This window comes from Lagenorhynchus albirostris, chromosome X, assembly GCF_949774975.1.
Source record: "Lagenorhynchus albirostris chromosome X, mLagAlb1.1, whole genome shotgun sequence".
NCBI lineage: Eukaryota > Metazoa > Chordata > Mammalia > Artiodactyla > Delphinidae > Lagenorhynchus > Lagenorhynchus albirostris.
Window position 1 is genome coordinate 20,089,426 of NC_083116.1, and position 28,000 is coordinate 20,117,425.

The 28,000-nt window shown below is 41.4% G+C and overlaps 1 protein-coding gene across 3 annotated transcripts; it reads left to right on the forward strand.

Moving 5' to 3' along the window:
- The first annotated feature begins 2 nt into the window (after positions 1-2).
- On the forward strand, positions 3-28,000 carry AIFM1 (apoptosis inducing factor mitochondria associated 1). 3 transcript variants are annotated; one of them, XM_060138756.1, is made up of 16 exons: positions 11-268; positions 8,643-8,773; positions 11,663-11,762; positions 12,749-12,873; positions 12,998-13,128; positions 14,375-14,465; positions 18,603-18,687; positions 19,351-19,427; positions 20,343-20,451; positions 21,205-21,312; positions 21,636-21,724; positions 22,183-22,323; positions 23,950-24,092; positions 25,544-25,668; positions 27,222-27,418; positions 27,735-28,000. In XM_060138756.1, the coding sequence occupies exons 1-16, from the start codon at positions 163-165 to the stop codon at positions 27,804-27,806; spliced, it is 1,830 nt and encodes a 609-aa protein (XP_059994739.1). In that variant the 5' UTR covers positions 11-162; the 3' UTR covers positions 27,807-28,000. The 3 variants fall into 3 exon arrangements, 2 of the variants coding, with proteins under 2 accessions (XP_059994739.1, XP_059994738.1); XM_060138755.1 differs by lacking the exon at positions 8,643-8,773 and adding an exon at positions 7,318-7,460 and having other exon boundaries at positions 12-268; XR_009538611.1 differs by lacking the exons at positions 8,643-8,773; positions 23,950-24,092; positions 27,735-28,000 and adding an exon at positions 7,318-7,460 and having other exon boundaries at positions 3-268; positions 27,222-27,246.

A 28,000-nucleotide genomic window follows, 5' to 3' on the forward strand; every position in this document is an offset into this window, starting at 1 on the left:
AGCTGTCCAATGCCCACCCGGAGCTGGGAGGAGGAGCCTACGTAGAGTGCGTGTGAAGGGAGCCGGGGGAACTGGCCAAGGCCCACGGTGTTTGACCTGTCGGTCCGTCCGTGCTTAAGAAGAAAGGAAAGGAGGAGGAGGTCCAGAGTAGCGGTTGCGGAAATGTACCGGTGTGGAGGCCTGGCGGCGGGTGCTTTGAAGCATAAGCTGGCGCCCTTGGTGCGGACAGTGTGCGTCCGAGGCCCGAGGCAGAGGAACCGGCTCCCAGGTGACTGACCCATCCCGGGCAAACCCCACCTTGAAGACCAAGTACCTGGGTTCTACAGGCTCCCTATGCCTCTCAGGCCTTCCCCACCCCACCCCACCCCCGCCCCTGGGGAAAAACTATAAACACACTCAACAGTCGCGTGAATTCCGAATTGGCGGGATTCAAACCGTAAGTTTCGCAAGCCGTGCCGGCCTGACCTTCAAGGGATTTGAGCCCAGTAGTCGGCTTGAGGCCTTTTTCTGGGAGGGTTTGCTGTTCAGGGATAACAGAACAGCTGGCTGTCTCGTATTGTCCAATGCCACCTCCCGGCCACCCCCAGTCAGCCTTTTTAGAGCAATGAGGTGAAGTAGACTTTGTCATTTATCGATTGAGAGACTTTAAGCAGGACACTTAAGCCCTACGCCTCAGTTCCTTCTGTAAATGAGCATATTACCTGCCTACCTTCCAAACCCCAGATCAGATTCATAGATTTGAGTGCCCTGTGAAACAGAAACAGTGCAATCAGTGCAAGTAAGGAGTCAGTCCGCCATGCGCCAGCCACCGGGAAGAGTTGGCCCAGAATTAGTCTGAGATGCCTGGTCAGTGTAATTCTTGGTAGTCTCAACGCTTCGAAGAAACAGTTTGCAGAAAGCATTGTATTTGCCCTCCATGAAGTTGTTTCAGCAAATTTTAGAGCTAGAAGGGATTTCGTAGTAAAGTTCAACCCACTAATTTTATAGATAATAAACCGAGGCACAGAGAGGTGAAATTGCTTGCTCAAGGTCACATACCTAAGTAACAGGCAGAGCAAAGGTTAGTTTGCCAGTCTCTAGGTCCCTAATCCTCTTGCCCCAACTCCACACTGCTTCCTAAAGTTTGACCTCAAAAGGTTAAGGATGAATCCGGTTCCCCTTTAGCCCATTGGGCATCAGATTCCTTGAATTTATCTAAGCATGTCTTGAGCCTGCTGATTTCCAACCTGCACAATTTCAGGGGGGTAAAGAGTTATCCACCTGTAGGAGGTGCTGTTTTGTTGTTCTTTTTTTTTTTTTTTTTTTAATCAATCATCTTTGAATGGCCACCCGAGGATATTCACATTTGCTATGTCAGTGTGGAACTGCCTTGAGGCCTTTTCAATTTGGAACTGCCTTCTGGGTGCTTTAAAAAAAAAAAGTGGAAAATATTTCCCTTAGATTGTGAGAGTCTTCGGAAATGTGCATTTGAAAAGTTTTTCCAGTTGCTATGCCTCAAGAAAATGTTTCCTGATGGGTGTACCTGAGGTATGTTCTAAGACATGTTGCTTTGGGAACTTAAAGACCAGATTAGATTTTAAAAACTAACATCCTGTCTATGATGTCATCTGTATGGGTTTTGTGCATTGAAATGAGAATGCTCTATGTAAGTTGGACAGAAATTTAGGTAAGCTGAAGATTTTCATCCACACTGGGCTTTCAAACTTTGTGTACTTATTTTGCTTAAAACTCACAACTTTTGCCAGCATTCTGAAGTCTGACCAAAAGTTCTCATCAATTAAGTATGGATTTGCAAAGGTAAATTGATTTATGAGACATTTGAGGTGGTTGGTGATATTAGAACTACTGAAAAATACTCACTGAAAACGTTCTTTTCCATTGCATGACTTTATTTTAAGGCAGTCTGCTGTAGAATATATTCTGATTTCTTGACATATTCATCATTTCTTTGTATACACTTACTCTTTGTCCTTTGGCCAAGCACCAGAGTATAACATCATTACCTTTAGCAGTGGGTGGGGGTGGTTACAATTTCAAAAAGAAATGCTTCTGTCATTTAAGGCATCAACCTTGTTTTCTGGCTTGATTACTGATTGCTTTTAATCTGGTTTCTTTTGCACATAGCAGCATTTACCATATGTTTTTGCATAGATCAGGAAGAGGCATTGTTTGTTGATATGCCATTTCCCCTCCTTTTATCCCTTCCTCCCCACTAGTTCTTTGCCAGGATTATAGCAAACTTTAAACCTCCCTTGAAACATCTCATCCACATCTGTCACCATTGTCAGGTTCGTTTCCATTATATGTTGCCTTTTACCTTAAAACCATAATTGCTACTATTTGTTTATTTACTTTATTTGGATGCTCTGCCTCTTTCCAGAAATGATTAAAGGTAATTAATAGTCATCACTTTATATCTGCATTCAGCACTGAGCAGATTGGTTAGGTAGTAGATATTTTCTGTTCTGTAGTATTTTATTTGGTTATCAAACATTGTGCCACCGATGTGATCAGACTGATCACCGACCCCTGAGGTGAGGGTCAAATGTTTGAACATTTTTCTCTGTTCAGAATCCTTCTCACCTCTTTAAAAAGAAAACTGGACATCTTGAGGGCAAGGATCCAGGCTTCCTGGGCACTGCCACATGACACTTACTTTGAAGCCTAGAAGATGAGCCTTTACCTACTCCTTCTGCTGAGGCAAAACTTTCCCAAAGAAAATTTTAGCAAGTCAGCATTTTCTGCAACCAATTAATATGTTGTATTCTCTAGACATATTTTAAGGGAGTTGTTGCATGTTGTAAGTTTTATGTTTCCAAAACTTTCCTGGTCATATAAATTGAATGGAGGGCCAACCCTGAAAGTACTGAATGAGAATCTGTAGGAGAGAGCCTTGGGAATTTATATTTATATTTAACAAGCCCCTTGATGTAATTCATATGATCAGGCAAGTTTGGAAACTACTGTTCTGATGAATAATGACTCTTTCCCTTCCATTCTTCTGACCTAAGGATTAAAAACCAAACTGAGCAGCCTTGAGTCTCTTGTGATTTGTGTCAAGTTCATTTTCTGATATTCAGAAGAGTAGCAGCCATTCTCCCCTCCTAAGCTCTACACTATCTGAGACAGGAGTTATGTCATATTTATTTTTGTGTCCTCAGCATTTTGTACAGTCTCTGGTACGTGGTGAATTCTCAGTGACTAAACCCTAGTAATGTGAAGGACGTAACTTTGCAGAATAGAGTTAGATTTTTTTTTTCTGTCATCTAAATCATTTTTCTTCTGGTGCCTTCAGAGTGTTTCACACAAGAGGCATCTAACTACAATGGACAGATCATCTAGGCTTGTCCTATCCTGTGTTTTATCCATGTCAGAAAAATAAGTTTGACATTCAGAAAACAAGATTCAAGAGCATATAGACCTCTTAACCACTTGAGATTCCTAGGTGCCTCAATTGTGTGAATGTATTTCTGGAAAAGGCCTTCTGGGAGTATGGAAAAACAGGAGATTATGAAATCTAAAGAAATGAATTTGCTAATTTAGGTACTATTCTAATGCTAGCCTGTGGTATTTGAAGTTACTAATTTATTATTAAGCAGCCTGTACAATGGGATATGGCCAAAACTTCTTTGCAAAGAATTCTTCAAAGTGTTCAGTCCTTATCAGTAGAACTGGGGAGAATTTCTATTTCCTTATTTTATTCATTAATTCAAGAAATATTTGTTGAGCAAACACCTACAGGAATTGAATCTTTGCACGATATAATGAATATAGACAATGATGTTGTATTATATTATCAGACTTGCTAAGAGACTAGATCTTAATTATTCCAACCACTAAAAAGAAATGATAATTATATGACACAGTAGAGGTTCTAATTATCGCTAAAATGGCAATCATATTATTACATATAAATGATCAAATTTTTAAAAAAAAGAATTGAATCCTAAGTGTGAGGAAGGAACCTCTGCCTCTGTACATGTGGTCTGACTGCAGAAAATCTAAAACAAGTAGATTGGGGCAATGAGAAGTCAAGGAGTAAGGTGGCTTTCCCACATTAATAAGACAAGTGAAAAGGCATGTTTCAGTCATAATGTAAAATCTCCTAAAACTTTGAGGCTATGGGGGGAAAGGTGTGGGAATAATTTTATAGGTAAAAGAAAATTGGAGGGAAAATATGAACATCCATACAATATTATCACCTTCTACAAAATTAAAGTCACTAGGTATGTAAAAAGTTGGTTTGTTAATGACAGTATTGTATTATATTTCTTTTCAAGCAATAGTTTAAATGTAAACCCATTTACTTTGTAAAAAATCAATTTACTTTTTTTAAACATCTTTATTGGAGTATAATTGCTTTACAATGGTGTGTTAGTTTCTGCCGTATAACAAAGTGAATCAGCTATATGTATACATATATCCCCGTATCCCCTCCCTCTTGCATCTCCCTCCCTCCCACCCTCCCTACCCCACCCCTCTAGGTGGACACAAAGCACCTGAGCTGATCTCCCTGTGCTTTGCGGCTGCTTCCCACTAGCTCTCTAGTTTACATTTGGTAGAGTATATATGTCCATGCCACTCTCTCATTTCGTCCCAGCTTCCCCTTCCCCTTCCCCGTGTCCTCAAGTCCATTCTCTACGTCTGCATCTTTATTCCTGTCCTGCCCCTAGGTTATTTAGAACCTTTTTTTTAGAGAAATGCAAGTCAAAACTACAATGAGGTATGACGGTCAGAATGGCCATCATCCAAAAAAAAAAATCTGCAAACAGTCAATGCTGGAGAGGGTGTGGAGAAAAGGGAACCCTCTTGCACTGTTGGTGGGAATGTGAATTGATACAGCCACTATGGAGAACAGTAGGGAGGTTCCTTAAAAAACTACAAATAGAACTACCATATGACCCAGCAATCCCACTACTGGGCATATACCCTGAGAAAACCAATTTACTTTTAAATGTCTTTTTTTTGTGTGCAAATTGAGACAAGAACTGCTGAACTTACCCAAATCTACACCTTTAGTTTTATGTTTGTGAAAAGCAAGCAAAATCAGAATATTATATTAAATTATTATATTAAAGCAAAGTTATTATTTCTGTATTTAGGATCTTCTAGAGGGATAAACAGAATTTTAAAAGCATTTATTTTCAGTAAAGAAAAACTTCGAGTGAAGGTAAAGGACAAAACTAAATTCTTTGTGCTAAGTCATGTGGAACTTTTTCTACCCAGTTTCATTTTCTAAGCTCTGAGAGTTGTCAGTTTCTATTTCTGATGCTTCATCGTTTTTATGGACTTCGGAAAATCAAAAGCTTGCCCAGATCAAGATAAGCTTCTCCACTCTTGCACATGTTTTTATTTTAGTGATTTGTTGTTATTTCCAAATATAAGCCGTTTTATTTCATGTGGTGATGAAGGATTCTAAAACAGGTAAGAAATAAAAACAGTAGAGAAAAATACATTTCCAGTTCTAAGAATATAGGTCCATAGTCTCTTATCTATAATTTAGAAATCAAAATAGGACTAAAAATCAAGTTTTTGTAATTCATTTGTCAGTAAAACCTGACCTGAACTGGAGAGAAGCTACTTAGAGTCTTTTGTTTATTCCACTCAGTGTGCTTGGTCATAGAAGCATTAATGTGTGTGACTGGGTTGCTGCCCCTTACTGTGTTGGGTGTTACTATATGGTGTATGCATTATATACTTCAAACCTAACAATTCCAAGTTCTGGAATGCACATGTTCCCAAGGATTTCAGGTAAGAGACTGCAGCCCTGTTTTGGACGTGTTTTTACCCCTCTGAGCCCTGTAATTGTGAAAGCAAGGGGGAAGCTCCCTATTTCACATCTCTGCAAGTACATAGGGAATAGCTACCGGCGCCGTTCTGTTTCTCTTTTAAAGCTTGATCAGACCAGAACATATCTACTTGCCTCTAGACCAGTGATTCTCAAAGTGTAGACTGGCAGCATCAGCATCACCTGGGAACTTGTTAGAAATGCACATTCTTGAGCCCTATCCCAGATCCTCCAACTCAGAAACTCTGGGTGGTAGGTCTGGCCATCCATGTTTTAATAAACCCTCCAGGGGATTCTGATGCACACTCAAGTTTTAGAACCATTGTTCTAGATCAGGATTGGCAAACTACAGCCCACAGGCCAAACCCACATGCTTTTGTATGCCCCTTGAGCTAAAATTGGTTTTTACATTTTTCAGATGGCTGAAAAAAACTGTTAATGGACTATTCTTTGAAAATTATTTAAAATTCATATTTCAGTGTCCATTAACAAAGTTTTATTGGGACACAGTCATGCCCATTCATTTATATGTTATGGCTTTTGTGCAACATCAGCAGAATTGAGTAGTTGCAGCAGACACCATGTGGCCCGCAAACCTGAGAATATTTTCTATCTGGTTCTTTACAGAAAAAGTTTTGCAAACCCCTGTTCTAGGTTAATAGTCAACACGAGGAATATCACAAGCAGAGAAGGTGCTGAGACCTTCTTCCTTCATCTGAAAATGCCAGCATCCTCCTGGAGAAAGAAGTCTATGAAACTCTTACATTTCCATTTGTGAGCGTTGTTATGATCCTCAGATTCTTACATAGCTGTACCGAGTTTTTACATCAACATAATCTTTGCATTATTTTGGAGGACTGAGAGCCAAGTATTGATAGTTGGTAGATATTTTAAATTTTGTCATTGTAAAAAATATTTCATAGTCCAAAATTCTTCAGTTCTTTGGGGGAGATAAATTCACCTAAATTTTTTTTTCTGGTTTTCTTCTAAGCTTTACCATTTCTGTCTTCCAGGACACATTACCTTTCACACAAGACTGAACTGTATTCTGGTTAGATTGTGTTGCAGGAGTTTATTATTTTGTGCAAGGTTTGAGCCAGCCATTTAGACTACTCCTTAAGTAGTTGTTAGTGTGTCCCAGGTAGCCTGTAGTTAACTTGTTATATCTATCTATTCAGTCATCTCTCCATGTTTCATTTACGGTGAAGTTGTGAAGAGAGAGGTATTTGATGAACTGCCCGTGTGTTTTTCATTACCTTTTCTGGAAGCTATAAATTCCTCCCTGGACAGCATTAACTTGTACTGTTAAAACTCCGACAACTTAAGAGTGTGCATTCTGATATCTGTTGTATTTGTGTGTACAGTTTTGAAGGTTTTTTTCCCTTGGTCATTTGACAGTGAATATCACACAGCCCAATCAATGGGCAGTTAAGTCTTTACTTGTACAGTGCATTGATGTTTAGTCATAAACATGTATTAACTATTTTATTTTTGTATGTGTGTGTGTCTTAATAAATTGTGTTCCTTAGGCAACTTGTTCCAGCGATGGCATGTTCCTCTAGAACTCCAGATGACAAGACAAATGACTAGCTCTGGTGCATCAGGGGGCAAAATCGATAATTCTGTATTAGTCCTTATTGTGGGCTTATCAACAATAGGAGCTGGTGCATATGTAAGTAGAAAAGCAGCTTGTGTAAAGAAGCTGCCAGACAGCTCCCATTAATAGACTCAGTACTACTCTGCTTTAAGACTTTTACAACTAATTCTCCTTTCTCCTTTTGGAAAAATTTCCAAAAAGCCTTCTTTAAAGTGCCTACTGTCTAATATCCTATGAGAGCCAATTTGGGAATGACTGAAATTTAATCTCACATTGATTATCTTTGCTTTTTTCACTTGTCTTTTTACTCTTTACTTGGAAGCCTCTGCGTTTTCTTAGATTTGACTAATCCATAAAATTGTACCTTTTCTCTTGGATGTGACACACTAACCTGTGAATATGGTCAAAATTCATTGCAGCTCCTTAGCACAATATTTGATTTTGACCCATTTGTCAAATATTTTGTTTTTCCTTAGTTTGGGATAATAAACATTTAAAAACAACGACCTTCAATCTGGCATTCCTGAAAGGAAAACTATCCCTGAATCTCACCCGAATACTAAATTATAGAAGTAGGCCTAGTATCTCCAGTTTTAGGATGGAGTTTGTGTGAGGTGAGAAATATGGTTTTAACTGCTATGTAATAGTACCACAATAATATTTCCTTAAATGAACTCTGATCAGCTTAGCTGGTCACAGAGGAGTTATTCTGTGGGCATTTTTCTTTAACTTGGCAGGGTTTACTGTGACTAAGCAGATCAGTCTAAAGTTGGATCATGTAAGGCTGAGTGAACCAACTTAGATAACACCTAGTAACACCCTTGATTGAAGGAAGCTGTTTGTTTTACTTATTGAGAGCAAATGGTTGGATGACATTACAGTTTTAGTTCTTTCTACCCTGGTAAGACGGTGAACTTATCTTTGTTACTTGATCTAGGTTAAAAAAAGGGGGGACATGAAAATTATTTGAAGCTACTTAGATTATCATTCCCTGACCTAACTCCCAAGTGCACAAGAAAAGTAGACAGCTCTTGCCAGTTGTGGGTCAAATCAGAGTAAGAAATAGGTGAGCTGTGTCTGATAACAGACTTTGAGGAAATATACATTCTCCTCCATTCCTGGAGCAGCATTTTTTTCTTTTTTAGCACAGGGTAACCAAAAATGCTTCCCTGCCTTTGTGTTGAATGTTTCTTCATTAATACTTAGTGCTTTTTCTATTTCCTTTTGTTTCTTTCTTGGCCTTATCTTTACCTACAGTTGTGCAGTGTCATCACCTAGGATCCCCTTCTAGATCACTAGCGTCTACAGGTGCTTCTGGGAAAGATGGCAGCAGCCTAGTATACTTCTTAATTGTAGGAGCAACAGTCACTGGGGCAGGAGTTTATTATGTAAGATACTTACAGTAAAATATATTTTGGGGTAGGGTGGGTGAGACCATGGCACTAATGAAAACTTGATCCGTTAGAATACGATGAAATATTCACAGCATGTGCTTTCTAGGTATTTATTAAAGGGACATTGTCAGTTACTAGGGAGTCCTCCAGTCTCATTCTTCAGACTGTGGAAGTCTTACCAGATATATCTAAAGCCATACATTTAATGATTATTATATATCCTCATCATCAACCCTTTCTTTGAAACTTTTGCCAATTTCATAATTCTTTTTTTTATGATGCTAAATTATATTGTGCTTTAGTGCTGCATACCTAACAAGACAGTCTCAAAGAGTAAACATTGAATGCAAGTAAAGGTAACTTGAACACCATCCATTTTGAATCATTTTAGGTAAAATGTAATTTTTGTGTTTTGTGGGAAACAATAAATTAACCCTACTTTTATTGTGAAAAGGCATTTTATTGAATGCTTCGGAGGAGGTCCCAAAAGCCATAGAAATTGCAGTGTTCTTCCCGCTCACCCCCAGCCTCTATTTCAAGTAAATTCATTTGGCAGTGTCCCTTTTGTAATCTGTAATTTGGTCAAACTAGTGGCTGAAGTGGTACAAGCTAATGCATTCGTGTGGATTGCTTTCTTAAATGCCTCTCTTTCATAATTCAGATACTACCCTCTAAACCTTAACTTTTCCATTTTATAGCTCTCTCAACTTTTCCCATCAGTTCCACCCCATTCATTCAGAAATAGATTTAAATTGTTTGCATCTGATATGTTTGTAACAGTTGAAACCTGTTAAACCTCTGGTTTATGTTGCTGTACCAGAGTTGGATGGCCTCCACAGAGCTGGCCAGGCGAATCTCTTAATGCCAGGCCACAAGATAGGGCCACTCACTGTTGCTTTCTCCTGCCTAGAAATGTCTGTGAAGCACAAGTTCCTCTCAAGCCATTCAGTTAAATGCCTCATTGCCCTCTGGGTTTATCCAACACTGGTAATAATAAAGCTGCTATGTTATAGTGATTTCAGGTTAAATGATAAGCTTTTGTCTACCAAAGTATTTTGTATAGTTTTATATTACATTTTAAATAATGAGGTGGCTTAGATTTGTCAGTGAGCAGAGTCAAGGTAGCCTTTAGAATATTTAATGAGATTTAGTATTTGGGCCCTTTGCCATTGTTCAACTGATAGGACCACATTGCCTGACTCAGAAAATGAACTGTTTCCTTTCATATTCCTTTAAGATGAATATATGGCGTTATATTCATCTGTTTAGGAAAGTTGTCTGCTAACATATTTTATAAGTTTGTAGTTTTTCTTAACCTGACATGTATTCATGTTACTAACTGAAAATCTGTGCAATCTGGGGAGACAGAAACACTCGGGGGGAAAAGGTAAATTTTTATTTAGTATGTCTGTAAACTTACTTTTATATCGGAACATTTACTTAAAAGCTAAATATATAAATATATATGTATATAAATATGTGACAAACCTCTTTCTTGTCCTTTCCCCACTAAACCTCAAGATATTTCTTGGTCTGCTCTTCCCTTCGTGTGTGAAGCCATTAGGAGGTATGAGAGGCCCTAGGCTATTTTTGGATATCCCTCTCAATGTGACCATGACCCTAGTTTATTTCTCTGTTCACTCACACTGACCAGCTTAAGCCGTCTCTTTAGGTAAACGTCCCTTTCTTAAAATAAATATTTTTTTAAGGAATGAATAAATGCTGGACTTGTGTATGATATCTGATGCCAAGAAAAAAAAAACTTTCTTCCTGAAATTAATGTTAGTTGAATTCAGTTTATGAATTTGATGAATTTAGTGGTGCATTCAAGGAATAACCATTATCTTTTAACATACAGTACTTAATTTTCTAGTTCATTCATATCATATGTTAGATGTTTCCAGGCTCATAAGTGTCAAGTCCAGGTCTGAGAGTCTAGGTTCCTTACTGCAGCACATTGCCTAGTGGGCTGCTTTGTAAGGGGCTCATAGAAGTATTCTTAGAACATGTTTTATGATACTTCCTCTGATTGTCCTTACTTTCTCCTCCAATTAATTAACAATCTGGGATTTCAACTGACATATGGTCACTTAAATTCCTATCTTATTGACCCTGTGGGGTACAAAAGAGCAAAAGTGTTGTAATTAAAACAAGTCATTCTTGCCTACTGCTTTTTTAAAAATCTTCAATAAATTCTGATGCTGTATTTAAAAAAAAAAACTAGTCAGTGCTAAGGTACCCTTCTTCAATTTGAAAGGATAGAGAAGATAGTATATTTGAAATACAGTAGGTGTTTAAGCGAGATGTTTGCCCATTAAGTATCTGAGTGTCATAAAAGGATAGGCTATTGAGGGAAAGATGGGTTACTCTATAAGACTAGGCATACTGGCGGACATGCTTCAGGGCATTATCTAAGTACTTAGCGAAACTTGGGACATCTACCAAGAAAACCTATGTCCCAGCTTCCTACTCAGGACCATATAGATTGGTTTCACAGGTAGTATCCAGCATAGTCCAAAATCCCTTTTATAAAGTTTAGCTCTTCCTAGCACTTTATTCTTCCAGTATAAAATGTTTTTCTTTTTTCTTTAGCTGTACCTTCAGAATTAAATATGAGGAAAATTCTTCACATATAGCCTAAGGAAATCTGAAACTGCAACATTTCCATCTGCTTACCTGTATTCTTTCCATACCAAGTGTGTACACACTCGGTATTTTTAATTTCTTAAGAAAATAATTTTTGCCTTAGTGATTCTAACATAGAAGAACTTACCTCATGTAGACAAAAGCTTCTCATTTAATTGAAAGATAATGAATGTTACTTATGGTATGAGCTAGCTAGCTGTATGATGAAATAAATTTTCTCCATGTTTGGGTCTTCAGGTCTACAAGACAATAAAAGATGACCAAAAAAGATACAATGAAAGAATTTCAGGGTTAGGGCTGACACCAGAAGAGAAACAGAAAAGGGCCACATCATCTGGTGAGTATGATTTGAGACTCAATATATAAAGGGAAAGTTATAAACAATTTGGGTGCTATGCTTTGCGGATATACTGTTTAGACACGATGATGCTGTGAGATTGTAAGCTTCCAGAAACTATGGTATTACCCCAGACCGGGCAGCAATTTGTTACAGTGTTTGACTGTAATTTGGGTTTGAGAATAAAATTAGTGATAATTATGATTGGTTGTTTTTCTTTATATTAGACTCTTAAGGGCAAGCTTTAAATAAAAAATGCAAGCTTGGCAAGGAAAATTATTGGAAAAGAGATGAAGGCCCTTTTTTTTCCATGAGGACATTCTTTTGGTCTGTTTTGTTCCCCTTTTGAGTCTTTGGAGTTTCAATTTGTTAAAGATATATTTGTTTCCCTAAAGCATATAGGTCTAGCCATCACTTCCATCCCACACATCTGGCTTGATTTTTCAGAGAGGAATGTTTTAATCCTTTAATAAGCCCCACGACTCTGAGTAGGCGATTTCCATTGCTTTCCTTCATACCACCTCCTTAGTTTTGAACATTGTTTAATAATCCACAATTGATCTGCTGGGTTTTCCCCCTTTATTGCTAACAAAAGGTGAAACTGAACTTGATATGTTCCTGTTGGTCATTAAGAAATTAATGGGAAGGGCAGAAGCTTTCTAATATATACTTTCTAATATATTTTAGAAATAGCTAAACACTAAGCTAGGTTCTAGTTCTGAGAGACTTAGTGAGTGAATGACATTGGCCAAATTATTCACCTCTTTTTTGGGTATTTTTCACTTATGAAATGAAAGGGATGCTTCCTTCTCCTATACTATCAGAATGCAATGAAATTTCATAAGATTAATGTAGCTGCAGTGTTTTGCTAGCTTTTTATGTAAACGATTAAGTCAAGTGAAAGTTTTTTTTTTTTTTTTAAATAGTGGCAAGGAGTTGTCTGAGACTTAAAAAAAAATTCACCCTGTCTGGTCTTTTGCTTACAGCTGCAGAAGGAGAGCCAGTTCCTGAATTCAGGGTACCAAGTCACATTCCATTCTTGCTCATCGGTGGAGGCACTGCTGCTTTTGCTGCAGCCAGATCCATCCGGGCTCGGGATCCTGGGGCCAGGGTAAGGCACATACTGTCTTGCTTGGCATGGAGGGCGCGGTCTGCAAGCACTTAGCCAATGTGAACACTTTATTTGCCTCTTAAATGACTTGGCTCTGATAAGTATCATTGTTTTGTGTCTAAAGGTACTAATCGTATCTGAAGATCCTGAGCTGCCATACATGAGACCTCCTCTTTCAAAAGAACTGTGGTTTTCAGATGATCCAAATGTCACAAAGACACTGCGATTCAAACAGTGGAATGGGAAAGAGAGGAGGTCTGTTCACTTATGTAAAATGGGTCCGACCAGCAACTTCAGCTAAGCACAAAGAGTAGGTCAGGATTTTGCATGAACCGCATGTAGTGAGTAGGACAGCTGACTTGGCTGCACACTGGAGTCCGCTGTGGTACACACTTGGTATAGCTTAGAGGCAACAACAGGCTGTAGTGGCAAGAGTCCTGGATTCTGTTAACCAGATCTACCAACAACTGAAGATGTAATGTTGGCCTCTGAAGCACTAATGCTCCTGTTTCCAGGACCTTCGTGTTAGACTTCTCTAGTGAAGAGCAGCTCAGCCTGTGTTGTCACTTCTTCACACCTGCCTAGGCGTGTCCCATAAAAGCAAAAAAACAGAAAGAAACTGTTCGGGGGCACTTCCTTGGATGCCCTAGGAGGCACTCAGAATTGGGGGTATGTAGTGGGAACACTGTAAGGAAGAACCTCTATTTAAATGTTTGCATGAGAGACTTGGAAATACAAGTCAAGAAGCCCTTTCCTTTTAAAAGACTCCTTGGATCTCCTGAGTCCAGTACCATGTTCTTTGGGTATCAATTTTTTTTCTCATTAGTGGATCCCTTTGACACTGGACTAAATTTTATAAATCTACCTGCCTCCCTCACTCATATTATCATGTCCTATTCTCAGGCAGGATGCATACTTCCAGTTATGTTATCCATCCCTTAATTAATATTTCATGGTTACTGTCTACTGTTTGAGGCAAAATCATCTCAAGAGCTAGACCTAGTTGTCCATTGACCAGTGCCATTCTGGACAGCTCGTTTGGGTGGATGTGCATACCAGCTCCTTGGACACTCCTCGTGTTCTAACTTTGAAAGGAACCTAAATCCAGAGCAGGGTTTCTCAACCTCAGCACTACTCACCTTTAGGGTTGGATAATTCTTTGTTTTGGGGGCCTTGTCTGTGCATCGTAGGATGTTTAACAGCATCCCTGGCCTCTACCCTCTAGATACCAGAAGCATCCTCCCCCAAAGCTATTATAGCCAAAAATGTATCCAGACATTGTCAAATGTCCCTGGTAGGCAAAACTGCTCCCAGTTGAGACTCACTAGTGTAAAACACTTCTGTATAAGTAAGTCGTGATCAAGATCTAGTGGCCTTGGAGACTTACTTTAGAAAATGTTCCTAAAAGTTTTCCATGGTGGAAGCAATTTTACTAAAGCTCTGGGGGAAGTTGATAGCAGTTCCAGGTACTTATAACATTTTTTCCCTTTTCTCCGTACAGCATATATTTCCAGCCACCTTCTTTCTATGTCTCTGCTCAGGAGCTGCCTCACATTGAGAATGGTGGTGTGGCCGTCCTCACTGGGAAGAAGGTGAGCTAGTCGGCTGCTTCCTTTGTCAGGCTCCACCTATCTGCCCATGTGGGCAGCAAACATGGTGACTTGTATTCCCACTCCCATTTATGTCTGTCCTGCCATTGTAGTTCATCAAAGAAAGATCAAGTCATTTTAGGTTTAATATTGCCAGTCTACACTAATTAGTGTGTCTTCCTGGGGAAAGCACTAGTCTCAAGCCTAGAGTAGCAGGCTAGCTAAACTTTCCCGGGGAGGTCAAATCATTGGGGACCGTGACTCTGAAGCTGTTCCTTTTTCTGATTTGCTCCTCTGCCTTTCCTTCTTCTTCCTGTTTTTCCACACTAACATTTCTTTGGGATTATCGATGGCAAGACATTGACAAATGTATATTATTCAGGATAGTAAAATAATTCAGGCATGGCATCAGCATGGAAAATATTGTTAGACTTTACAAAGTTGAGTGCCTGAATACTGGGGGCAGTTACTGGAGGGCATTTAGGGTCCAGGGAGGGTTTTGTTTTGTTGTGTTATGTTTTGTTTTTGTTAACAAGAGGGAGGTCTAGAGTGTGTTTGTAAACTAATGGCAATGTTCCAGTAGAGAGGGAAGGGTTATCAGAAGGAGCAAAGCCCAGAGTAGATGGGATCCAGAGCACAAGTGGAGGCATTGACCTTTGATAGGGATAGGCCCACTTCTCCTATAAGGGGATGTTAGGCAGAGAAGGTGGATATGGGTTTGTGGATAAGCTGGTAAGAAGACCTTATGTATTAAGTATCACCTATGGGTAAATAGCACACAGGCCCTGTCCTCCAGGGCCTAGCGGTATTAGGCAGAAACATGAACAGATAATCATAACACAGATTTGAAGTAAGAAAGAAACTCAGTATACTGTGGGAATTATTGGGAAGTGTGCCCAGTATAATGATGGTTTCAGGAAAGGCTTGCTGGAGAAGGCAGTCTTACAGAATGGGAAATCTTATGGAACGAAGAGGCGTTCACCAGATTAGAGAAAAGTGAAAAGCATTCAAGTAAAAAAGAATAGCATAAGCAAAGGCACAAGGGTATGAAAAAGCATGTTTGGTGCAGGGGAACACAAGCAGCTAGGTGCCGATAGAGCAGAAAGTTAAGGAGTGGCAGGAGATGAAACTGAGAAGTCGTGCGGGGTCTGATCGTCGAGAGCTCTGTCGTGTGAAAGAGCTTGAGTTTTATCGCATTGGCACTGAGGAGCTGTTGAGTTTTAAACAAGGATATAAAACAGTTGGATTGAATTTTAAGTAATCACTCGGTTGGCTGTGAGGAAGATGGTCTTCAGGGGAACAAGATTAGAGATAAACCATTTTGAAGACGATTATAATAATCCAGGTGAGAGATGATGGGAGCCCAAATTAGGGCAGTAGTGGTGGTGGTGGTGGTGGTGGTGGTGATGATGATGATGATGAAGAAGATGAAGTAAGCATAGTTTTTTTAAGTGCTTTACGTGTATTACATCATTTTACCCTCACAATAATCTTACGAAGTAGGTACTATTATTATTTTCATTTTATAGAGAAAGAAATTGAGATGAAAAAGAGGGTAAGTAACTTGCTCAAGATCACATAGTTAATAAGTGGTGGAGACAGAATTTGAGCCCAGATCTCTCTGAATGGAGAATTCTGATTCCAGAGCCCAAGCTCTTAATTATATCATTGTATAGCTTCCTAACAGAAAGGTGGTGAAGAGCAGGGAACAGACTGACGGCAAAAAGGCAAACTTGGTAGGGCGTGGTGGCAACTGATTGGAGGCAGAACGTGAGGGAGAGGGGGAGGCAAAGATGACTTTCTGATTTCCAGCTTGTGTGGTAGATGGTGGTACACCCCCAGCTGAGAGAGACATTGCAAGAGGAAGACCTAGTTTAAGGGGGACATAAAATTTCATTTTGGGCTGTTAAGTATTAAATGGAATATCTGTGTGGATATGTCCTAAGGGCAGTTGGATACATGACTGTAATGTTCAGAGGAGGGTTCTGGGCTCAGATACAGATTTGGGAATCATCCACATGTGAGTAGGGTTTGAAACGATGAGAGTAGGTGAGGCCTCCCGTGGAGAACTGAGGTAGTCAGAAAAAGAGTGAGGCAAAGATGGAACCCTGAGGAACCCAAATTTCAGGAAACGGGCTTAAGAAAAAATGTCCAAAAAGGAGACTAGGAAAGAAGTACTAAAAGCATAGGATGAGGAAAACCCAGGGCAGGGGCCAAGGTTGGAGTTTCAAGAAGCAGGATGTGATCCATAGTATTACCGCAGCAAAAGAATCTGCTAAAAAAAGAATCATAAAATGACCCATTACATTTAGGTGTTCAGATATCATTGTGAAGTTAGAAAAGAAGATAAACTTCTCTTTCAGAAAGTTTAAATGACAAAACGGAGATGACATTGGACAAAAGCTTGAGGAGGACATAGAATCAAAGGTGGGACATTTAGGATGGGACAGACTTAAACATGTCAATGGGCTGAGGGGTAGGATGTCAGGAGAGAGATGGGGGAATGAGCAGGTGACTAATAGGGGAATGTTCTGGGAGAGAAAGAAAGGGATGGGGGTCAGGCATAGAAACAGAACAGAAAGGCCACCTCATCCCAGAAGCTGGAAGAAAGGAAGTAAAGTTTTTATTTGGGCGTTGGGAGGTGGGAATCCGTACGAGAAGCTGAGGAAGATCACATCTGATGGCTTTACTTGTTTTTGCAATAAACTAGGACACCAGGTGGTTATCTGAGAGTGAGCAGTTTGAGGGTTGAGTACAGGGGTTGGATTGAAGAGGGATCTTACCCAGGACAAATCAAAGGTGGCTAGGGAAGCTGCACACCCATCCAATCTCAGTTTATGTTGTTGCCCACCCCCACCCCTCCACCCTGGAAAACTCGATTGAGTGCACCTGGCATATGTTTCTAGCGCTACCTGTACTGTCCTTCTTAGAGCATTTCTCACTTGATTTTTCACTCTTGATTGTAGTACATGTTAAATTGTCTGTCTTGGCTACTACACTCTGAAGGCAGGAAGGTGTCTGTTTTTCTCAACATTGTGTCCCCAGCACTTACCACAGTGCCCGACACATACTAGGTGCTTAATAAATATGTCTTGAATGAATGGTCTCACTGCTCATAAGGAGTAGAGCAGAGCCAGGAACCCCAGTCTCTCTGACTGCAAAGCTCAAGCTTTTCACCCTAAGGAGCAGGGTGCAAGGAAATTAGGGATGCTGGCAAGAGCACAGTTTGGATGATCTACTACTGGCCCAGATTAGTTGGAATGGAACAGCCCACTGGGTAAATGGAGAAAATCAAAAGCAAGGATAGGTGACGGTGGAACCGAGAGAAAGCTGGAAGGATGGAAAATTGTGACCAAAGAGTGAGATGTTTGAAGTAGAAGTTTAAGAGATAGGATTCTAGATGTGGCTCAGAGGAGAAGTATAAGCCAGCTGCCAAGGACTTCAGTGAATGAGGAGTGACCAGGAGGAGGCTGGATAACACTGGTTTGTAGGGATATATGTCGGTGTCCTTCAGAGGGGATGATAGTACAAGAATAACTTGGAACCACCAGCAGCCAACACCCTCTCCTTGTGATGGGGAGGAGTTTGGGTGAGCAAGCAGTCTCTGTGTATGAGCTTTCCTGGGGGCGGGGGGAACGGGCTCAGTTTTAGTGAAAGCTAGAAGTTGGAGAAAGCATCCTGCAAAGCTGTTGAGGATGTAGGAGAGTTGTTAAAGATGTAAGGGTCCCAAAGAGCCAGGCAGAAAAGTCTGTCCCTGTTCTCCATTTCCACAAATTGGGCAGGAACTTTGGGACAGTAGGGACTTAACTCTAATGTTGGCTGCTTAGGAAATTATGACTACTTGAAGAAACTGGGTACCAGAAACTGTAGTGCCAGTGATTACCTAGAAATGGTTTCTTACGGATCACCTTAGGTCAAGAACTAACTCTTCTCATTGGGCTGATGGGTACAGGGTTCCTTTGGGGGGTGATGGAAATGTTCCAGAATTATATAGTGGTGATGGTTGCACAACCTTATGAATATACTAAAACCCACTGAACTGTACACTTTAAAATGGTGAATTTTATGTTGTATATCTCAGTAAAAAATTTTAAAGCCAATTTCTATCTTTCTGTGTGTGTATGTGTTTGACTGTACCAGGTAGTACAGCTGGATGTGAGAGGCAATGTGGCAAAACTTAATGATGGCTCTCAAATAACCTATGAAAAGTGCTTGATTGCAACAGGTGAGTATTTCTGGAGATGGCTTTATTCCCTGATACAGCTCATTCAAGTTTTAGTATAAAGGCATTACTTAATCTTAAGAAAACTGAAACCCAGACTCTGAGGTGGGTGTCTTCTCTTGGTGCAAAGCTTGGCTAACTACAAGCATCTGATCAGTTGCCTGTCTGGATTATGCGTATTGTTTCTTCTGGTAAAGGCATGACGGATGGGTACTGAAAAGGACTGCCTTTCTTTTTTCTCTCCCTGCTTATTAGCCTTTGCCTTCTGCCCTCTGCCCTGTGTCCTGAAAGTGATATAACCTCATGGCTTCATTGCCAGTTCCAATCAGAAATCAAGAGAGGAGAAGGATGCAGTTGCTTAAACAAACATAGCCATGCTTTCTGGTGAATCCTCATGAAAAAGTAGAAGAGAACAGGAGCAAAAAGTGAGGGCTTCTGGCCATATGTGGGAATGGTGGGCCCTTTGAAGAGATACTCTCAAATCTGCTTTTCAAAGGAAATTGATTAAAGCCCACTGTGGGGCGAGTGGAGGGAAAACAAAGCCTTGTATCCTGTTGATGCCACTGTGACACCAGCAGCACACACCACAGCACCACCTTTGTGGGGGGATTGTTTGGGCTAGCTCCTGCTCGTTGGGCTAAAGGATTTTTCTCCTCTTATTTCCAGGAGGCACGCCAAGAAGTCTGTCTGCCATTGACAGGGCTGGAGCAGAGGTGAAGAGTAGAACAACACTTTTCAGAAAGGTAATTGTCAGCTTTAGTGCTTTCGTTGTGGCGGTTTTGAAGAGGTAGCATAATCTTGTGGTCCCCAAGTACCCACCCGGGAATTGGGAGATTGAAGTTCTAACTATGGCTCTTCTACAGGCTTGTTATCTGGCCTTGAGCAAGTCACTTCCTCTCTCTGCACCTCAGATACCTCACTCAAGGGTTTTGAGCTCCTAGGAGAAAAACAGATTTAGTGTTTTTTATTGCTTGCTGTAGTTCCTTCGATTGCCCTTCCATAGTTGTTTTCTCCTGATGCATTTGAGTCATTGGAACTCCTTATAGCCTCTTGGCATTTTTCACTGCAAGTGCTACTGTGGAGACTTTAGGGGGAAAAGTTAAGAGTACCTAAGCGAAAAAGGAAGCGGGGGATTGCTTCTTAACACCATGCTTTACTTATGAAAACTGCTGAAAATTTTCAGCCACTGCTATGGGTGTCGGAAAAGGTTTGTACTGTCCTTTAAGTTCTTGATACAACAAGGTTTGTCAACCTTGGCACTATTGGCATTTTGGGCCGTATAACCATTTGTTGTGAGGGGCTTTCCTGTGCATTGTAGGGTGTTCAGCAGTGTCCCTGGACTCTACCTACTAGCTTCAGCTAGTATCTCCCCACTCTAGTTGTGACAGCCAAAAATGTCTCCAGACATTGCCAGATGTCCCCTGGGGGAGGGGGAGTATATCTGCCCCCAGTTGAGAACCACTGTTATTAGAAAGAGTGTTACATTGGAGAAAGAAATTTACATCAATAAAATAGAGGCTGTAATTGAGCCACTTTATACAAGGAGAAGATTTTGTGTGCAAATTATTGTTGTCAAGGATTTAGCAAAAATATTTCCTGGTATTATCATCCTATGCCCCTTTGGGAAATCAATGGACTAAACTTGTGTGATCCTGCAGATTGAAGACTTTAGAACCTTAGAGAAGATTTCCCGGGAAGTCAAGTCGATTACAATTATCGGTGGGGGCTTCCTTGGTAGCGAACTGGCCTGTGCTCTTGGCCGAAAGGGTGAGTATTGGGGAGTGACCTCGATTTTCTTTCTCTGGTCTTATATCATATGCTTTTCAGAGATGCATTTACCAGGATCAGTAGAAAGAGTTTGATTAAGGTTTACATGGTGAAAAACTAATCACTGAGCTTAGGTCTGATGAGGGATGCCTTAGTGATCGAAAAGCTGTCATCTGAGCAGCTGAGCAGTGCCGCTTTCTTTCCTTTTTCCTTTCCTCTCTCCTCTAGACCAGGATTCCTTAGAAATAAAATATTAAGGAAAGTGAGTTATTAAGATGGTAGGGGCAATGTAGACTACAGAACTGTATGTATCTTTGAACTGCTGCTCCCTGTAAAAGTCAAAGACTTCTTTCAGATACATGATGGTTCCCAGCTTGACAGATCTGTTAGTTCCAGTTTGAATGTTTCATGGCAACCATTTTTTTCTTAATGTTATTTTTCAGCTGTGTGAAATCAGGGCATCTTCTCGGGAGGGTGCTTACTATTCAGAGCTTGCAAGGCACTTGTGTAAGCCTAAGTGTAAGTGCACTGAGTTCACAGTATGTAGTTGAATCCAGGGACAAGTTCTGGCATCTGTTGTATTTGCCTTGTGGATGCCCTTGTGCCCTAGTGCCCCACAAATGTGCGCTCTGGCCTGGGTCGCGGCATTGCCCTGTGTTTAGTAGACGGCTGCCTGCGGCTCCTTTACTTCTCTTCCTGTCTTCTAGGATTGACTTTTGCCTCCACTATACCTACTCTGTTTCTTCTTCCCAGCTCGAGCCTCGGGCACAGAAGTGATTCAGCTCTTCCCTGAGAAAGGAAATATGGGAAAGATCCTCCCCGAATACCTCAGCAACTGGACCATGGAAAAAGTCAGGCAAGGTAGAGACACTCTTTCCATATGCTCCCACTCTTGCCTTGAGTGAAGACTAAGGCAAAATTTGCTTCTTTGGGAACCCCCTGTCCATAAGCCTTACCAACTGCCCGATGAAAATTTCCACCATTCTCATGTCAGCCAGCTTCATGTAGGTGTTCTGAATCTGACACACCAGATTCCTGGAAGTGCTGGAAGTGAACTGTGGGCGTGGGTGCCTGTGGCTCTCCAAGGCTGCCTACGTACTAATGATTACTCTCATCAGCTTCTCTGGTTGTCACGAAGGTGGTAGGCTCACTGGCTCAGCCTCAGGTCTCGTTTGCCTTTACAGAGGGGGTTAAGGTGCTACCCAGTGCTATTGTGCAATCAGTTGGAGTTGGCGGTGGCAGGTTACTCATCAAGCTGAAAGATGGCCGGAAGGTAAGGAGGGGAAGACAGGCTGCCAGAACACCTTCCAAGCCTGCTCTGCCCTTTCCTCATTCTCACTCCTTCATTTGATACCAGTAGATTAGTTGTCTTGGCAGTCACCATTAACCTGTCATAATTTTCTTAATGAACTGTCTTTTGCTAAAAGAAGAATGATGAGAGCCAGAGTAGCCGCCTGGGAACCATTTCCCATAGCCTCTTCCTATGTGTGTCACAGATTTTTGAGGCCTTCCTCGGGTGGCAGATTTCTGTTCAGATGGTAGCGGGTATGTGTGTGTGGAGGGGTGGCACTTTATGAAATGGAACTTAAAATCTTTTGACCAGAGTTACCCGATGATTTTTTTTGTAAAGCCCCGATTTTTTGTGATTTTTTTTGTGACTGTGATTTACAGTCGCTGGGTTCATAGGCATATGAGGAAACTAATAATTGACTGAATTCTTTTTGTCCTCAGGTAGAAACTGACCACATAGTGGCAGCCGTGGGCCTGGAGCCCAATGTTGAGTTGGCCAAGACTGGCGGACTGGAGATAGACTCTGATTTTGGTGGCTTCCGTGTAAATGCAGAGCTCCAGGCCCGCTCTAACATCTGGGTGGTAAGTGTGCAATGACAGCCTGACCAGGCACGGTGCCTTGGTCCCGGCCTGGGAGCAGGTCTGCCCGGTGGTGTGCAAAGGCTCGGCAGCAGCTCACCCAAATAGGGTCAGCGTGTTTGGAAGCTGAGGGTGGAGAGCAGAAACTCATGAACTGCTTGGTTTACGAGATCAGGTCTGGCCTCATGCCGCAGGCTCATGGAAAAGGAAATGAACAGTGTTCATGCCCACAGGAGTAGGTCTCTCCTGGTTCCACTGTTGGCAGCAGCCATCAACATGACCCTGGCGGGCGTGTGCGCAGCTTTCAGACTGATTTGCTATTCCCTTGCCTGAACACGAGTCCAGGGAATGGAGGATGAGGCAGTTTTATAACATTCTCTGGAAAGGAAAATTACTCCATTTTCATTTTCCTTGAGTACTATTTTTAGCTGTTTTTAAAAATCTGTTATGACACAAACAAGACTATAGTATGTAGGAACCATGAGGTAATTTCCCTATTGTTAGATCATTACAAGTGTATTGTGTTTGATTATGGACTCTGCAACTGAGGACATAGGAACTTTGCAGGGTGTTTTTCCCGTAAAGATTTTTTTTTTTAAAGTTACAGTGTACTGGATTTTAAAAAATTGTTATAAAAGCAATACATGCTCAGTATGAAAAACACAGGCAAAAAGGAGAAAGGGACATTCCCCTGCAGCAACCACTGATGTTTAGGTGTAGTTTCTTCCCTTCACTTTCTCGCGCATAGTTTTTTTCTTTGTTGTAGACAGTCATGGCGAGCATACTACGTATAAACATTTGTATTTTCTTTTTCACTTAACATTCGAATGTAAGTTTTTTTTCACATTGCTTCAGATTCCATAAGCAGTGTAACGATTGTATAATATTCCATTAGGTGGATTTCAGAGTTTATCTCGCCATTGCTCACATGTTGGATTTTTAGGTTGCTTTGGGGGTGTCTGAATAGCCACAAAGATGAACAAAGGGTGAGAGAGCTCCCATACCACATCCGTTGTGAAGCTGGCCTTGTTCACCTCCAGCCGGGGGTTCTCTCTCTGCTTGAAACACTGAGCTCACTCACTGCGTACCTCTGGCAGGGTACACCATAGTGAGGAAGAGTGCCACGCCTTCCTCAACTCACTTATACACTCCTCATGGGCAAGGTCTATGTCAGGCGTGTCTCTGCAGCCCAGACAGTATAATGCTTTGTACAGAGTAAGTATTCTGTAAATACTTGTTGAATTAATGAATGAATAGTGAATGACCAAAAAAATTTTATCTTGGAAAAGATGTCTACGTAAGAGGCAGTCACATCTAAAAACTGGATTCCACACAGGAAAGAATATTCTGCAGATCATGGTTATTAAATATCCTGTTTCTGCTGAGGGCAGAATGAGAAGAAATAGGTGTAAGCTGGAGCATGGACGATTCAGGGTAGCTTTGTGGAAGCATAGAATGGTTTTTGTAAAAATGGAAGCGCAACTGTTTTTGATAGTGTAGGTATGATTCTGGCCTGTGGTTGGAAATCATTAGTTAACATCACAAGCATTTTTTGAGCCCCCAAAGTGTATGTTCTGTCCTTAACTTGCTTTTTTATCATGTGCTCATGTAATGTATTTGTCTCCAAAGGCAGGAGATGCTGCATGTTTCTACGATATAAAGTTGGGTAGGAGGCGGGTGGAGCACCACGATCACGCTGTTGTGAGCGGAAGATTGGCTGGAGAAAATATGACTGGAGCTGCTAAGCCGTACTGGCATCAGTCAATGTTCTGGTAATAGTTTTGTGCCTTGAGGACTCAATTGGTTAGAACACAGAATTAATGGAACCAGAGTTATATGCTTTGGTTTCCTGGTGGGCCAGTTAGCTTCATACAGAGGGTGAAAAAATTCCATCTCGTGTCCACGCATCCTACCCCCGAGCCATCTTCTGGCAAAAGGGTTCCATCTGACAAGTTAGACTAGGTGAATGAATGGAAATGGCATCAGCACTTCTGCTAAAATAGCTCAGAGTTCGAGCTACAGTAGGTAGTACAAAAGTGTGCTCTTAGATACAGACAGCAGTATATTTTATTTGCTCCTTGCTGCTAATTCTGCTGAGCCCAACCTACTGACAAAAAAGGCAGCTCACTCATATGTAACCCTTAAGATCAGCAACTCAGAGTCAGACGCATATAGGCAGCTCTCTGGGTAGTAGAAAGTTCTCAATGGACATTCTTGAATACTGGAGCTGGCCCTGTTTGGCCCACTCTCATCTGTTGATGTGAAAGATGGGGTACATAAAACTTCAGGGTTTCAGAAGCCTCTAAGCAGTTTCTGTTGGGGAAATTCTCAGCTGATGGGAGTACATTTTAAGACGTTCACACACAGTTTCATGAGTGGGCAGCAAAAAACATAACAGATGGCTTTCAGGGTCAACACGTGTAAGATAATGCAGTTAGGAAAAAAAGTAGTTCATAGCTGTACAATTATCAGTTAGGTTCCAGGGACAGAATCCAAGAAGTCATTGTAGACTGTTCCCTGAAGACACCAGTCCAGTGAGCTTCTGTGGCCAAGAAGATAACAAAATGTAGAGCACAAGAAACAAAATATCTCAAGTAGCTTGGATGATTACAAAACCATAGTGTGTCTGTGCCACAAGTATTCTGTGAAGTTCCTAGCATATTAAAAACAGCATGATGATGATAGGAAAAGTTTCCAAGAAGAACAATGAAAATAAAATGACCAAGTGAGTGAAGGTGCCACTTTATAGAAAGCACTTTAGCCTTGAAAATTGAAGGCTAAGAGGAAATATTGTCAGTTAATAAAACCACAAAATACCCCAGATTCTGGATTCCATAAATATGGAGCACTCTTCAAAGTTTCAAAAAGGCAGTTTTAAAAAGAGTAAAGGAAGGTAGTGAATAGTAAATGTGGGGAACCCACCCCCCCAAATGTGATATGGTAAAAATTAATGATTAAATTTAAGAAAGTATAGATCATTGTATGGATCTGTGATATGCATAGTGGCTTGTTAGGAAAATAAAACCTGTTTGGAATAATTGTGCTTTCTCACAATTGTCCCCAGATGTCCTAGCAGGCGACAGATCAGTTTGGCGTGTCTCTTGCTGTGGCACATACCAGTTTCTTTGCTTGGCATGAAAGTGCGGTGCCTTAGCGGAAACGCTCTACCGCACCATCCTTTACAGTCCTTTGACAGAACACCCTCTTCTCTCTCCTTCCTTAGGAGTGATTTGGGCCCCGATGTTGGCTATGAAGCTATTGGTCTTGTGGACAGTAGTTTGCCCACAGTCGGCGTTTTTGCAAAAGCAACCGCACAAGACAACCCCAAATCTGCCACAGAGCAGTCAGGTAAGGAAGCCCAACCACTTCTCTTGGAAGAGTGTTGAGAAACCATGGTCCAAATCCTCCTGAACAAGGGGTATCTGTGTTGGCCAGAGGGAACTGTCAGTGAAAGCCTCTCTTCATGTTGTGCTTTAAAATAAACCAAACCCGAAGTCCTCACTCTTTAGTGGTCTGAGAGCTGGCAAAATCAGGTATCCTGGTCAAAGCATAGATATTGTGGATTGTGGGTGTCGTCCTAGACTCTTGGACTCTTGGACGGTGGCTAACTCGACGGCTCTGTAAGTCTAGTTTGTCCCGAGGGACTAGGAAGACCTGCGTGATGAAGAAAACCTGAACTTTTTCAATGGCCTTTTTTTTTTTTTTTTTTTTTTTTTTTTTGCTGATCCCAAGAACTAGGCCTGAGAACCTTAGTTTGGGACCTGCTCCCCTCCTTGGGCCCTGAACAGTGAAGAACTGGGCTGAGTAGTCCTTGAGCTGCCTCTAATTCCATCTGTCAGATCTTAATAGCGGGTTTTCTCTAGACGGGAGGCACCTCTCGGAATGAACTTCTCTCCGACACACATCTCTTTCATTAACTCCTAGGTCTCTTCTCTCTCCCTTCGTGACCTTGGCTGAAGTTATTTAACCTCTGTGTCCTCTTGTTAGAGGCATTTCAAGGACAAGCTGTTCTTTAAGAAGGAGAAAGCAAGACATTATATGAATATGAGGTCCTTTTCCTGTGTAATCTAAGTGGATTACATATACCCACTCCTTAATTCAGACCTCTCCTGGGAAGTGGATCCAGGAGGGGGACCCAGGGACTTATACAGTAGGTGTTTATAAACTACAGGTCACTACTCTCTCCACTGGGCAGTATTACTTGAAGCCTGGTTGTTCCCAGAAGACAAAATGCCCTCTCCCCAGGCTGTTGCCACCACCCTGCACAGGAGGAAACACTTCCATATGGTTCTTCCATATGGAAGTGCCTTCTGCTTTGGCCAGAGTGTCTCTGGCAGTGCCATCCAAGTGAACTTTCTGCTATGATGGCAGTGTTCTGCCTCTACTCTGTCCAGTACATTAGCCACTAGCCGCATGTGGCTCTTCAGTATTTGAAATGTGGGTAGTGCAAATCAGGAACTGAATTTTACATTTTATTTAATTTTAACTAAAATAAACTTCAATTTTGAATTAATTTTAATTAGAATAGCTATATGTGACTAGTGGCTGTTGTACTGACCATGTAGCACTAGAATGTTTCTCAGGGGACAAGAGCAAGTCTTCTGTAGTTTGAAAAAAGATCCCAGGAAATATCCATAGTGTAAATTGAAAATGAGATAGGAAGTTTGGGGTCAGACTGACCCAATGCCCAGGAGCTGGCAAGGAAGAGCTTTTGTTGGCTTTGTCAGTGGAGAGGGGCTGGAATAGGCCAGTGTTTACTGAGGTGGCATAGAAAAACAAATCATTTAGAAGCAGCTTGAAGCAGGTGTTGAAAGATACTTGCCTTCTAGAATTTCCAAGCTCATAAGAACTGACTTTGTTTTGTTTTGACTTTGCTTGTTTGTTTTGGGGATTGGCTACAGGGACTGGTATCCGATCAGAGAGTGAGACAGAGTCTGAGGCCTCAGAAATCACTCTTCCTCCCAGCAACCCTGTAGTCCCCCAGGCCCCTGCCCAAGGGGAGGACTACGGCAAAGGCGTCATCTTCTACCTCAGGGACAAAGTGGTGGTGGGAATCGTGCTGTGGAACATCTTCAACCGAATGCCAATAGCAAGGAAGGTAGGTGCCCGTCAGAGCTCTGAGAGAAAGATGGGAGGTGTGGGCGGAAACCGTCCCTGCGACTTCGTCAGACGTCCTGCCACTCACTGTCCACCCAGGTCAGACTGTGCCTGAGCAGAACAAAGGTATCGCCTTGGCTCGGGTATGTTTCTTTTTCACTTGGGACATGGCTGGGTAGCATGGGCATTGGCATATGCTCACTTGGGCTTCGTAGAAAGCCATTCCCACAACTCCCTCCCAGTGTGAAGTGGCGACTGGCCCGGGCTGCCCTGGTGTGCGGCCCAGCCCACACGCTCCTTGTTCCTCTGCCCCTCAGATCATTAAGGACGGTGAGGAACATGAAGATCTCAACGAAGTAGCAAAGCTTTTCAACATTCATGAAGACTGAAGACTGCTGTGGAACAGGCAGGCCCTTTGCTGTCCCCGACAGCAGCTTGGATGGGTAAAGGAGCGTTTTTTATTCAGCAGACTTCCTCTGTATGTATGAGTGTGAATAATCAAGTCCTTTGTGAATATTTCATCCATGTAGGCAAATTCTTAATGTTCACATCATTAAATAAAACCTGATTCTTCTAAATTAAA

Bases quoted from the DNA above. Each gene is read 5' to 3' on its own strand.
- AIFM1 (XM_060138755.1), top strand. From the start codon at position 163: ATGTACCGGTGTGGAGGCCTGGCGGCGGGTGCTTTGAAGCATAAGCTG. The intron at 13,129-14,374 runs GTCTGTTCACTT...TTCTCCGTACAG, and splicing joins TGGAATGGGAAAGAGAGGAG to CATATATTTCCAGCCACCTT. The intron at 14,466-18,602 runs GTGAGCTAGTCG...TGACTGTACCAG, and splicing joins CCGTCCTCACTGGGAAGAAG to GTAGTACAGCTGGATGTGAG.